The sequence below is a fragment of the Cyprinodon tularosa genome, unplaced genomic scaffold (assembly GCF_016077235.1).
Source record: "Cyprinodon tularosa strain WSP-4 unplaced genomic scaffold, ASM1607723v1 ctg1490, whole genome shotgun sequence".
Lineage (NCBI taxonomy): Eukaryota > Metazoa > Chordata > Actinopteri > Cyprinodontiformes > Cyprinodontidae > Cyprinodon > Cyprinodon tularosa.
This window is the reverse complement of record NW_024038321.1, coordinates 1,246-14,633: the sequence shown is the minus strand read 5'-3', so window position 1 is coordinate 14,633 and position 13,388 is coordinate 1,246. Positions and strand designations below refer to the sequence as shown.

Genomic DNA, 13,388 nt, shown 5'->3' with positions numbered 1-13,388 from the left:
TGCAGAAATTAAAGCTTAATTTAATATGACATATAAAAAAGTCCCCATCAGCATCCAGCAGCTGTGCGGTTTCTGTTGGAGATGGGAAATCTGCTTCCTCGTCTGTTGAAGAACCAATAGTTTGCATCTAATCTTTTAAATAAACAGTGTTAGTTTTTTGAAATATAAAAGAATTATGCTCTAATATGTAGTTAATGATCTGTTGTTACTTTATTTTAATTTGACTAAACCGGATCTTCTCGCCGTTCTTTCTCCCGTTTGGTGTGATTGCAAAAATGTTTTGCTTTTTTTAAACTAGCAAAGAACAAACTATTTAAACAGCTGCTTTAGTCAAACTTATTGCTTTACAATTATAATTTTCAAGGCTTTTTACACACCGTTGCTTTTTTTTGTTGAAAAAGCTCCGTATGTTTGTTGACTTTTTCGGTGGCATCTTTTTTTTTTTTTTTTTTTTTTTAAACAATACTTTATTGTCTTTTAGAAACAAGACAAACAACAACAATTCAGCACAGCAAAGTCTAATACAAAATATGAAATGTCCAGCAAAATGTCCGGTATATGAATTTCAAATACACATCAGGGTCAAAACCTATATTCCATATGATAAATCAAGGAAAAAAAAAAAAAAGATAAACAAAAACAATCAAACATAATGTTTAAAGACAAACTGTGATCCCCCTTTGTGTAATAGCTCGGCAAGCTCACTAGGCAGATGATCAAGCAGAGGCTGCCATACTCCATAGAAATCATTACAATTACCCTTTATAATGGCACTGAGGCGCTCCAGCGGAAACACCTTGAACGTTTCTCTGTACCACTGGGTTACAGAAGGGGGCTGTCCCAGAATCCACAGAAACAGAACACATCGTCTGTCCAAATGTAAAAGTTTACGGAGTAAAGTCATTTGTGTTGAAGATAGAGAAAGCCCTTCTACAGAAAGACCAAGAATAAACAGCACAGGGTTCAGTGGGACTGTCTGGTGAAATATTGAGCGAAGCTCTATAGAAACGTTATTCCAGAATCTAGCAATTATAGGGCATTTCCATATACAGTGATAGTAAGTCCCCACATCTGTATTGCACTTTACGCACAGAGGGGAAATTTGAGGGTCAATTTTATGTAAAAACTCTGGGGTACGCTGCATTCTATGTAGAATTCTGTAATGGCTTTCCCGAAGTCTGTTACAAGTAAACATTTTCTTAGCAAACCTAAAAGCTTTTGACCACGCTTCTGAGCTAAGCTCAACTTCCAAGTCTGTTTCCCACCGAACCCTGGCCTTATCAGTTGTAACAAAATTCAAAGACAGTAATTTCCCATAGCACAGAGAAATAAATTTCTTTTTAGTGAGTACATCTTCATTAAATTTAAGAAGAAAACTTTCGATAGGGTTCAAAACAGGTTGGTTGACTGGGAATTTAAGAGAATTTACAAAGTGTCTCACTTGCAAAAACCCAAAAAAGTGTTTTTGTGGTATATTGTACTTAGTTTGAATTTGTTTAAAGGACATAAAACTACCCTTTTCAAATAAATTACAAACAAATCTTATCTTTTTAGAATGCCAATCATCAAATACACTAATGCCCATACCTGGAGGGAAAGCCTGGTTCCTAATTAGAGGTTGCAATTCACTAGAAAAACCTCTTCTTCCAATGTGGGCAGCAATATTATGCCAAACCCTGAGTGTACACATCAAAATTGAGTTATTTCTCACACCCAGTGGAAGTTCAGCTGACTCAATAGATAACAGACCAAGAAGAGAAAGGGGGTCACAGCACCAAGTATCTACAGGTGGCTCACCTAGATGTAAAAAAGAATGTAACCATCCTGAGATTATCCGTACATGGCAAGCCCAGTAACAATAAAGAAGGTTAGGAAGAGCCTGACCCCCCTTCATCTAAAGGTAATTGTAAAATCAATAATTTTAGCCAGACTTCTTTCCATGCCGTATAAATTTAGAGAAACACCCCTCGATCTCTGAAAATGTTTTTTTGGTGATTCTAAGAGGCAGCATTTGCATAGGATATAATATTCTAGGAAGAACATTCATTTTAATCAAACTTATTCTACCCATCCAAGATAATGGAAGGTCAAACCACCGATTAAGGTCATTTTTGATTGAGGCCACAATTGACTTAAAATTTAACTTGTATAGCTCTGTTATGTCCGAGGACACCCTGATACCCAGATATGTAAAACCTGTGATCGACCACCTGAAAGGAAAATTATCAGGAGTGTCCCACCCCCCCTTGTCACCAAGTGGCAAAGCTTCTGATTTATCATAATTTATTTTGTACCCTGAAAAAAGGCCAAACTGATTAATAGTGGATATTAATGTAGGGATAGATGTTTCTAGCTTACTGACAAACAATAACACGTCATCTGCATAAAGCGAGATTTTATATTCAGTATCTCCCAAGGTTACTCCAGAAATCCCAGAGTGGGTTCTTATAGCTTCTGCCAATGGCTCCAAAACAAGCGCAAACAATAAAGGGGAGAGGGGGACATCCCTGGCGTGTCCCTCTACTCAGAGGAAAAATATCAGAAGCAGAACCATTTTCCAAGACCCTTGCAGCTGGAGCCCCGTATAACAGTTTGACCCACTTGGCAAATTCAGATCCCAAACCAAGCCTTTCCAAAACATCGAACAGATACCCCCACTCCACACGATCGAATGCTTTCTCAGCATCCGATGAAATGGCGAGAGCCCTGCAGTTAGTGTTCTGAGAAAACTGTACAATATTTATAAGTCTGCGTACGTTGGAGTGGGAGTATCTATTTTTGACAAAGCCTGTCTGGTCAGGCTTTACTAGAACTGGCAGAACCTCCTCCAATCTCCCAGACAGTATTTTTGACAAAATTTTGCAATCTACACCAAGCAAACTTATAGGTCTATATGATGTACATAGATCGGCCGGCCTATCCTTCTTCAATATCAGAGATATGTGGGCAAGGTTGATGGTAGGTGGGAGCACGCCCTTCTCAAATGATTCCATATACATATTTAATAAGGGATTTGCAGTGTGTTTAGCCATTTTCTTATAAAACTTCGGCCCAAACCCATCAGGGCCCGGAGCTTTTCCATCCTGTAGAGATTTGATGGCCTCTAAGACTTCCTGTGTCCTAATAGGTCTAGACAAATCTAATTGTCTCTCTTCCGACAGTGTAGGGAGTTTAATATTATCCAAAAAGCCCTTCCTAGAATCTGCAGAGTCTTGACACTCAGAAGAATATAGTTCTTGGTAGAACTCTTTCATTATTTCACTGATAAGCTTAGTCACATAGTGTAGATCACCTTTCTTATCTTTGAGAGAGGGTATTGCATAAGACCCATTCTTCCCCTGGGCAAGTCGGGCAAGCAAACGGCCAGGTTTATTGCCAGATTCAAATAATCTGTGCTTTGCATAGAATATTGCACTTTCAGCTTTTTGAGTTAATAGTTGGTCCAAAGCTGATCTGGCTGCATCCAGCTTTTTAAGCACAGAAATGGACGTGGATTGTTTAAACTCCCTCTCCAGATTAACAATATCCTGTTCCAGTTCTAGTCGTTTAGCTAAGGTTTTCTTTTTTTTCGCTGCTGTGAAAGAAATTATAGAGCCCCTGAGAAATGCCTTGCCTGCTTCCCATAAGGTAGAGGCACTGACCTCTGATGAATCATTTGTAGAGATAAAGAGCTTCCATTGTTCTTCTACATATTTTAAAAATACAGAGTCACTAAGCAAAGTTGGATTAAGACGCCAATGTCTAGACAAGGAGTCATAATAAGGTGGTAAAAATTCCATTGAAACTGAAGAATGGTCTGAGAGAGCGCAGGTGTTAATTGAACAACCCTGAATTCTGTCAAGAACAGATCTGGAAACAAATATATAATCAATTCTAGAAAAAGAAGAATGGGGACGTGAAAAAAAGTAAAGTCTTTCACATGTGGGTTACAAATTCTCCAGGAATCCAAAAGACCAAGATCTGAGCATAACTCAATTGTAGCCCTAACCATTCTTGAGGGTAGTTGAGATTTTGGTGGATTATAATCAGTTTCAGGGGCTAAACCGCAATTAAAGTCACCACCGATTATTATGTGGTGTTGGCAGATTGAAGAAGCCTCTGCCAAAAACTTGGAATAAAACCTACCATCAAAAGCATTTGGAGCATAGACACTACCTAAAAGAATTTGCTCACCATGCAGAAGCCCAGAAACCAAAACAAATCGTCCATCTGCATCCCTTATGATCTTATTCAAGGTAAATGGTAATTTCTTATGGATCAATATTGCAACTCCCCGACTTTTAGAGTTAAAGGAGGAATAGTAAATTTGTCCCACCCAGTCACGTTTAAGTGTTCCAGATCAGTTAGGTGAGTCTCCTGAAATAACGCGATCTGGACCCTATCTTTTTTGAGCAAAGAGAGTATTTTTCGCCTCTTAATGACGTGATTAATTCCCTTGACATTAAGTGGTACAAATTTTGTGTTACTCATTATAAAAAATGTGATTCATTAAACATAAAATTAGCAATCCAAGTAAGCAAAAAGACCCATCACAATAAACAAAATGTACAAGTTTTAACCTATGACCTGGACTGGCTGTGCTGACATGAACAGAACCATCACACTCTGATGGCAAACGAACCCCCACACACACAACTAACCATATAACAATAGCATAAAAAAACATAAAAGTAAATATATAAATCAAAAACAAAAAAATGAAAAGCCACCAAATAGGTGGTGTTGCAAGGCCCAGTGCAGCCAAAAGAAGTCTCACTCCTCGGGAGAAAAAAAAAAGAAATCCCACCCCTACTCCCCCCCATCTAAAATATTACCTGGTTACTGTCAATTATGGAACTAAACGTTAATCTGTTTCAACGGTAAATACAGTCAAATGGCTCTATTAATACGTCACTGTAAAAACATAATACGTATCCACCCTTTAAACAGTCTCTCTGTACCTTAATCGCAATAAACACAGCAGACGTGCCTTGCCTGGGCCGCCTCAATATAATAATCCAAGTTGAATGTTAGTCCAGTGCCTTGATGAAGTTCTGTGCATCCTTTGGCGAGTCAAACTTGTGTTCAGCCCCGTTGTGAGTCAGCGTGAGTGTTGCTGGGTAGCGCATGTTGAAGCGGATGCCCTTGTCAATCAAAGCACGATAGTAGCGTTAAATCCCCTCCGCTTCTCACGGACTGCATAAGAGAAATCCTGATGTATAAAGATCAGCTGTCCCTCGTAGTCAAGCTCGGGAGTCGCCCTCACTGCCGCCATGATGCGCTGCTTGTCCCTGGGGTTGTGGAGCTTGATAATGACCGGTCTGGGACGCGTACCCCGCGGGCCGAGGCCCCGGTGTGCGCGGTCTACTTTGATGCGAGCCCCACCCGCGGAGCCGCTCCCCAGGTCGAGCGTAGCAGGCAGCCAGGCCTCGAAAAACTGGATAGGGCTCTGACCCTCCGAACCTTCTTTCAGATTAATAATGCGGATGTTATCACGCCTGCTCCTGTTCTCCATATCATCCAAGCCCTTGACCATGGTCTTAATTTTCTCTTCAGCTTCAGCCAGTCTCCCCGTTATGTCGGTGACAATGTCCTCCACATCTGAGATTCTCTGCTCTGTCTCCGTAACGCGTGTCGAAAGTCCTTCCAGTGAGGACGATATTTTATCCAGAGTCCCAGAAAGTGCAGACAATTTTTGGTCCATTACCTCACTGATTCTTTTAGTCACTTCACGGACGAGGGCAGCGGTGTCTGCCGGAGGCGAAGGCTGGTCACCTGTTGCTGCTAGCACATCAGTTTGGCTAGCACTGGTAGTCATCGCGGCGGCTGCCGTCTTTCGTGGTTGTATTGCATCTTTTTTTTATGACTGTTTTGTTTATTGGGAATCAAACCTGAAGTAGCTGCTGGTTAATATTAATGATGCTGCAGTGTGTCGTCTCTGGACATAGGATCCTATGTGGACATAGGATCCACATAGGATCCATAGGATCCCATGGACATAGGATCCAGTGATGTCATATCAGTAGGCGGGACTCAGGAGCCGCGGGATAGAGAGACAGAAACACTGACTGAAACTCTCAGAACACACAGCCGGGCGCGTCCTGAGGTTACTGTTGGCTAAAGTCAATGATCCCAACACAGATGTACTAATTATTGGTGAGGACATGTCCATACCCCTTTCAAAGTTGGTGGGGACATGTCCACACCAGTCCTCAGAAAGTTAAGCCCATGCCTGTAGCATATTTCCATATTTTAAATAAGGAACAATTTAAAGCTGGGTGGCCTAAGCATAACCTCTCATACCACTTCTTAATCATCTTGTTCTAATGATTTTCTTAATCACTGTTTTAACTTGACCTTTACTAAATAGAACTATTTTATCAATTAGGATGCATTTACTTGCTTGCTTTGCTTAATTATCAGTTTTTATACCATCAGAAAAGTTCCATCCTTAAAGCTAATGTTAACCGTCTTGCTAATTAGCATAGCTTCCACCAATATTTCTGGTTGAACTTCGGTACGTTTGTTTTCCTCACCTTCCAGTCTACAAAACAAAAGTGTTTCCATCGATTTTGTTTTGAGATTCAACGCCGGGACAGCCCTCAAGACTTTACAAGCGCTCCCTCTTAGCCGCCATCTTTACACATCTTTCCCCTCATATTATTCAATTCAATTCAGTATATTTCTATAGCTCCAATTTATAACACACGTCATCTCACTGCTCTTTACAGTTCACCAGATCATCAAGTCAGATTGATTCACATTCCTCATAAAGTCCGGCTGCTGTTGGTTAAGTTCACATTAAATGTTTGGCTCTGGAACCAATGAATGACCTTTAAACCAAGGCTAAGCATGGCTGATTTTATTCAGCATGGATAAAAAAAAAGCCCTAATATTTTCAAGAAGAAAAAAAAACACTGAGTCATGTTTTAACTTTGCCACTTTAGGCTGTGTTTTAGTCACATTGTTTTCATTTATATTTTCAGAAGCACACATGTAAATCATGATTATAGTTCCTCAGTTATTTGCTTTTCTATTATGGGTTTGCAAAAAGGAGAGGATTTCTTAAAATTAGGTGGGTGTTAAGAGGAGTTATATATTTGTAGAAAAAAACTCTTCCTTGTCCAAACTGAGAAATCCTGCTTGGTGAGTAAACATATGGCAGTCTTCAGGATATTAAAAACTCTGCAGCCAGAATTCAATTCAACACATTTAGTATACTGCACCAATTTATTTCACCTCAAGGCACCTTATAAAGCCATTTCATCAAATCATCCAGAAAAAAAGTACTACAAATTTCCAAGGAAATCCAGCTGATTGCATCCAGTCGTTGACTTTGCAGTATTTGCTTCTCCTGGATGAACACGTGGAAACAGTAGATGTTTACTTAGCGCCTACACACGGTGAACCTCTGGAAGATGAGAAAATAATTAAACTTAACTGAAAGAGACCCCCTGAAAAAAGCAGAAGCAGCCTCGCTGTGATCCGTCTAGCATCACATCTGAAGGTGTGAGCAGAGATGCCAAAGGAAAACAGAAGCACTGATCCAGGATTAGGTCCTGTGTGAGAGAAGAAGAAAAGCTTAATGGCAGTAGTAGCTTCTCTGGAGCTCAGTGTAGGAGAGGAATACAGCAACACAGTTGAGCTTTGAACCAGTATTTAAGTCTGGGAGATAAAAGACAGAATATCCGCTCAGTCCCAGTGAAGATTAGCCAATAGGAATAAAGAATCCCAATTACCAGTTAAACGACGTGACCAAGTGGATCTTCATAGAAGTCCAACAGAGGCTGCGTTCACACTTCAGACAGAGGAGACTAAATCTGTTTATATTACCCTGAAGTGACTCAGGTGAGATTAGCTCTTGACTGTTGAGGTGAGATTAGCTCTTGACTCTTGACTGGAACACATCTTTATGTGGTTTTAAATCCAGTACAGGTTGGATAGTTTGGAACATGACTGCAGTCTGAACAGCTTAACGACTCATATCAGAATGACGATCAGAATAACTTAATTACTACTTCTATGGATGCCAACCTTTGCCTTGTCTCTCAGTGTTTAATGCAGTTTACCTTTGAGATTCACAAACAGAAGGAGATATTGCTGCAACTATGTACTGGTTTAAAAAAAGTTTTTTTGTGCTGCTGCCTTTCTGTTGAGTGCTGTTGCATGTGTGCTGTTGTGTGTGTGCTGTTGTGTGCTGTTGTGTGCTGTTGCGTGCTGTTGTGTGCTTTTGTGTGCTGTTGAGTGCTGTTACATGCTGTTGTGTGCTGTTGCGTTCTGATGCATGCTGTTGTCTGCTGTTGTGTGCTGTTGCATGAAGTTGTGGCCTTTTGTGTGCTGTTCCTTCTGTTGCGTGCTGTTGTGTGCTTTTGTGTGCTGTTGAGTGCTGTTACATGCTGTTGTGTGCTGTTGCGTTCTGATGCATGCTGTTGTCTGCTGTTGTGTGCTGTTGCATGAAGTTGTGGCCTTTTGTGTGCTGTTCCTTCTGTTGCGTGCTGTTACGTTCTGATGCATTCTGTTGTCTGCTGTTGCATGCTTTTGTGTGCTGTTGTATGCTGTTGCATGCTGCTGCGTTCAGATTTATTCTGTTGTGTTTTGTTTTCTGCTGTTGCGTACTTTTGTGTGCTGTGCGTTCTGTTGTGCGCTGTTGCATGCTTTTTTTGTGCTGTTGTGTGCTGTTGCGTGCTGTTGTATGCTGTTGTTTGCTTTTGTGTGCTGTTGCGTGCTTTTGTGTGCTGTTGCGTGCTGTTGTGTGCTGTTGCATTCTGTTGTGTGTTGTTGTGTGCTGTTGGGTGCTGCTGTGGCCTTTTGTGTGCTGTTGTGTGCTGTTCCTTATGTTCCGTGCTGTTACATTCTGATGCATTCTGTTGTGTGCTGTTGTCTGTTGTTGTGTGCTGTTGCATGCTGTTGCGTGCTTTTGTGTGCTGTTGCATGCTGTTGCATGCCGTTGCGTTCTGATGCATTCTGATGTGTTTTGTTGTCTGCTGTTGTGTGCTGTGCATTATGTTGCTTTCTGTTGCTTGCTGTTGTCTGCTATTGCATGCTGTTGTGTGCTGCTGCGTTCTGTTGTGTGCTTTTTTGTGCTGTTGTGTGCTGTTGCCTTCTGTTGTATGCTGTTGTGTTCTGTTGCCTGCTGTTGCATGCTTTTGTGTGCTGTTGTGTGCTGTTGTGTGCTGCTGCGTTCTGTTGTGTGCTTTTTTGTGCTGTTGTGTGCTGTTGCCTTCTGTTGTATGCTGTTGTGTTCTGTTGCCTGCTGTTGCATGCTTTTGTCTGCTGTTGTGTGCTGTTGTGTGCTGTTGCATTCTGTTGCTTTCTGTTGCTTGCTGTTGTCTGTTATTGCATGCTGTTGTGTGCTGCTGCGTTCTGTTGTGTGCTTTTTTGTGCTGTTGTGTGCTGTTGCCTTCTGTTGTATGCTGTTGTGTTCTGTTGCCTGCTGTTGCATGCTTTTGTGTGCTGTTGTGTGCTGTTGTGTGCTGCTGTGTGCTACTGTGTGCTGTTGTGTGCTGCTGTGTGCTGCTGTGTGCTGTTGTGTGCTGCTGTGTGTTTGTGCTGTTGTGTGCTGTTGTGTGCTGCTGTGTGCTGCTGTGTGCTGCTGTGTGTTTGTGCTGTTGTGTGCTGTTGTGTGCTGCTGTGTGTTTGTGCTGTTGTGTGCTGTTGTGTGCTGCTGTGTGCTGCTGTGTGCTGTTGTGTGCTGCTGTGTGCTGCTGTGTGCTGTTGTGTGCTGCTGTGTGCTGTTGTGTGCTGTTGTGTGCTGCTGTGTGCTGTTGTGTGTTGTTGTGTGTTGTGTGCTGCTGTGTGCTGTTGTGTGTTGTTGTGTGCTGTTGTGTGTTGTTGTGTGCTGCTGTGTGCTGTTGTGTGTTGTTGTGTGCTGTTGTGTGTTGCTGTGTGCTGCTGTGTGCTGCTGTGTGCTGTTGTGTGCTGTTGTGTGTTGTGTGCTGCTGTGTGTTGTTGTGTGCTGCTGTGTGCTGCTGTGTGCTGCTGTGTGTTTGTGCTGTTGTGTGCTGTTGTGTGCTGCTGTGTGTTTGTGCTGTTGTGTGCTGTTGTGTGCTGCTGTGTGCTGCTGTGTGCTGTTGTGTGCTGCTGTGTGCTGCTGTGTGCTGTTGTGTGCTGCTGTGTGCTGTTGTGTGCTGTTGTGTGCTGCTGTGTGCTGCTGTGTGCTGTTGTGTGTTGTTGTGTGTTGTGTGCTGCTGTGTGCTGTTGTGTGTTGTTGTGTGCTGTTGTGTGTTGTTGTGTGCTGCTGTGTGCTGTTGTGTGTTGTTGTGTGCTGTTGTGTGTTGCTGTGTGCTGTTGTGTGCTGCTGTGTGCTGCTGTGTGTTGTTGTGTGCTGTTGTGTGTTGTGTGCTGCTGTGTGTTGTTGTGTGCTGCTGTGTGCTGTTGTGTGTTGTTGTGTGCTGTTGTGTGCTGTTGTGTGCTGCTGTGTGCTGTTGTGTGCTGTTGTGTGCTGCTGTGTGCTGTTGTGTGTTGTTGTGTGTTGTTGTGTGCTGTGTGCTGTTGTGTGTTGTTGTGTGCTGTTGTGTGCTGTTGTGTGCTGCTGTGTGCTGTTGTGTGCTGTTGTGTGCTGTTGTGTGCTGTTGTGTGCTGCTGTGTGCTGTTGTGTGTTGTTGTGTGCTGCTGTGTGCTGTTGTGTGCTGTTGTGTGCTGTTGTGTGCTGCTGTGTGCTGTTGTGTGTTGTTGTGTGCTGTTGTGTGTTGTGTGCTGTTGTGTGTTGTTGTGTGTTGTGTGCTGTTGTGTGTTGTTGTGTGCTGCTGTGTGCTGCTGTGTGCTGTTGTGTGCTGTTGTGTGCTGCTGTGTGCTGTTGTGTGTTGTTGTGTGCTGCTGTGTGTTGTTGTGTGCTGTTGTGTGTTGTTGTGTGCTGTTGTGTGTTGTGTGCTGTTGTGTGCTGTTGTGTGTTGTTGTGTGCTGCTGTGTTTTGTTGTGTGCTGTTGTGTGTTGTGTGCTGTTGTGTGCTGCTGTGTGTTGTTGTGTGCTGCTGTGTGCTGCTGTGTGCTGTTGTGTGCTGTTGTGTGCTGCTGTGTGCTGCTGTGTGCTGCTTTGTGCTGTTGTGTGCTGTTGTGTGCTGCTGTGTGCTGTTGTGTGCTGTTGTGTGTTGTTGTGTGCTGTTGTGTGTTGTGTGCTGTTGTGTGCTGTTGTGTGTTGTTGTGTGCTGCTGTGTGCTGCTGTGTGTTGTTGTGTGCTGCTGTGTGCTGCTGTGTGCTGCTGTGTGCTGTTGTGTGCTGCTGTGTGCTGCTGTGTGCTGTTGTGTGCTGCTGTGTGCTGCTGTGTGCTGCTGTGTGCTGCTTTGTGCTGTTGTGTGCTGTTGTGTGCTGTTGTGTGTTGTGTGCTGTTGTGTGCTGCTGTGTGTTGTTGTGTGCTGCTGTGTGCTGCTGTGTGCTGTTGTGTGCTGCTGTGTGCTGTTGTGTGCTGCTGTGTGCTGCTGTGTGCTGCTGTGTGCTGCTGTGTGCTGTTGTGTGCTGCTGTGTGCTGCTTTGTGCTGTTGTGTGCTGTTGTGTGCTGTTGTGTGTTGTGTGCTGTTGTGTGTTGTTGTGTGCTGCTGTGTGCTGCTGTGTGCTGTTGTGTGCTGCTGTGTGCTGTTGTGTGCTGCTGTGTGTTGTTGTGTGCTGCTGTGTGCTGCTGTGTGCTGTTGTGTGCTGTTGTGTGCTGCTGTGTGCTGTTGTGTGTTGTGTGCTGCTGTGTGTTGTTGTGTGCTGCTGTGTGCTGCTGTGTGCTGTTGTGTGCTGCTGTGTGCTGTTGTGTGCTGCTGTGTGTTGTTGTGTGCTGCTGTGTGCTGCTGTGTGCTGTTGTGTGCTGTTGTGTGCTGCTGTGTGCTGTTGTGTGTTGTTGTGTGCTGCTGTGTGTTGTTGTGTGCTGTTGTGTGTTGTTGTGTGCTGTTGTGTGTTGTGTGCTGTTGTGTGCTGTTGTGTGTTGTTGTGTGCTGCTGTGTGCTGCTGTGTGTTGTTGTGTGCTGTTGTGTGTTGTGTGCTGTTGTGTGCTGCTGTGTGTTGTTGTGTGCTGCTGTGTGCTGCTGTGTGCTGTTGTGTGCTGTTGTGTGCTGCTGTGTGCTGCTGTGTGCTGCCTTGTGCTGTTGTGTGCTGTTGTGTGCTGCTGTGTGCTGCCTTGTGCTGTTGTGTGCTGTTGTGTGCTGCTGTTTGTTGTTGTGTGTGTGTCTGCCCTTCCTTGCCAGGCTACGCTGAATGTTTCTGCCTCACCAGCGGAGGTTTTATCTTTTCACTGCATTAATGATCTGTATATTGGATTTCAGTTAAGAATACAGTGGAATATATTTGGATTGATTGAGAAAGTTTGCAGCAGACTGGATCTGTCTGTATGACTGGCCTATAGTCAATTGTTTATTTCTCTATAGTGAGTTTTAAAGTGTCACAATCACCATTAGCACAAATTAGTGCTATACAGAAAAACTGACTAAACTTTGACTTTAAATCTGTGGAATGAAGAAATGAAAATAATAGTTTTTTGTGTCTCTTTGTCGTCCTTTTCCAGCGTATTGTGCAGACAGCTGTGTTCATGGCAGTTGTATGGAACCCAACACCTGTCGATGTGAACCAGGCTGGGGGGGCTCTAACTGTTCCAGTGGTGAGTTTTTCAGCTGTTGCTGTCTGTGAGTGATCCTGTCACATGTTTGGCTGGTTTCTTGTGAAAGCACTCTGAACTCACAAGAGAAAATACAGACTGTTTCTGTAGTCTGATAAACCACAAAGTAAAAGCTGCTGGTTTTGGTGTAAATGGTTAAGTTTTGTGTTTTAATAGTTTGCAGCTCTGTGAGGGATTGGAGAACATTTACATTTACCTTAATCCATTTCCAGCCATTGTGTTGTATGTGGCACTGAACTATGAGACATTTCTTTTTAAATACTGAACAGCAGGGATATTTGCTGGACTAGAAGCAGCATCTATATTGAACCAGTGGCGGTAGAGTTTTAACCGGGGGGGGTTAATCAATAGATGTATACCAATAACCAATCAAACGTATACTAAGTTATGATACAAGTATATTTATATGCATGCCAACAACAACATTATAAAAATAAAACATAATTTCATGTCCAGGTTTAGTTTTTTTTTTACATAAATCTTCCCCTGTGAGGCTTTATGAAGGTTAAATTGTGTTTTGCATGGTCCAATATTGGGTCACAAACCTAAAATCAAATAATGGAACAGTTTAATCAATGCGTCTTCAGCTCCTGCGACTCGACCTGTCAATAAGCTGCATGACGTCTGCGCTGTAGTGGAGGCGGTGAGCACCTCCTGTCACCTCAGGTACTAGCTTAGCTGCATCCTGGGACGTTCTATACCTTGGTATTGCAGAGGAGCTTCTGCTCGTAGAAAACTTTGAACCAGAGCCAATGGTTAAAGATACTTGCCCTCTAGGGAGGAAATACGTCACCATTCCGACGAAAGAATGATTGATGCTT

The 13,388-nt window shown here is 43.1% G+C and overlaps 1 protein-coding gene across 1 annotated transcript in view; it reads left to right on the top strand.

Moving 5' to 3' along the window:
* Positions 1-12,611, top strand: part of LOC119779561 (multiple epidermal growth factor-like domains protein 10) — a 46,677-nt gene extending 34,066 nt beyond the window's left edge. Inside the window, exon 5 of the mRNA XM_038279233.1 lies at positions 12,457-12,611. Coding sequence (XP_038135161.1) covers positions 12,457-12,578 — 122 coding nt within the window. The 3' untranslated portion in view covers positions 12,579-12,611. The remainder of the gene's footprint in view (positions 1-12,456) is intronic.
* The last annotated feature ends 777 nt before the right edge of the window (positions 12,612-13,388 follow it).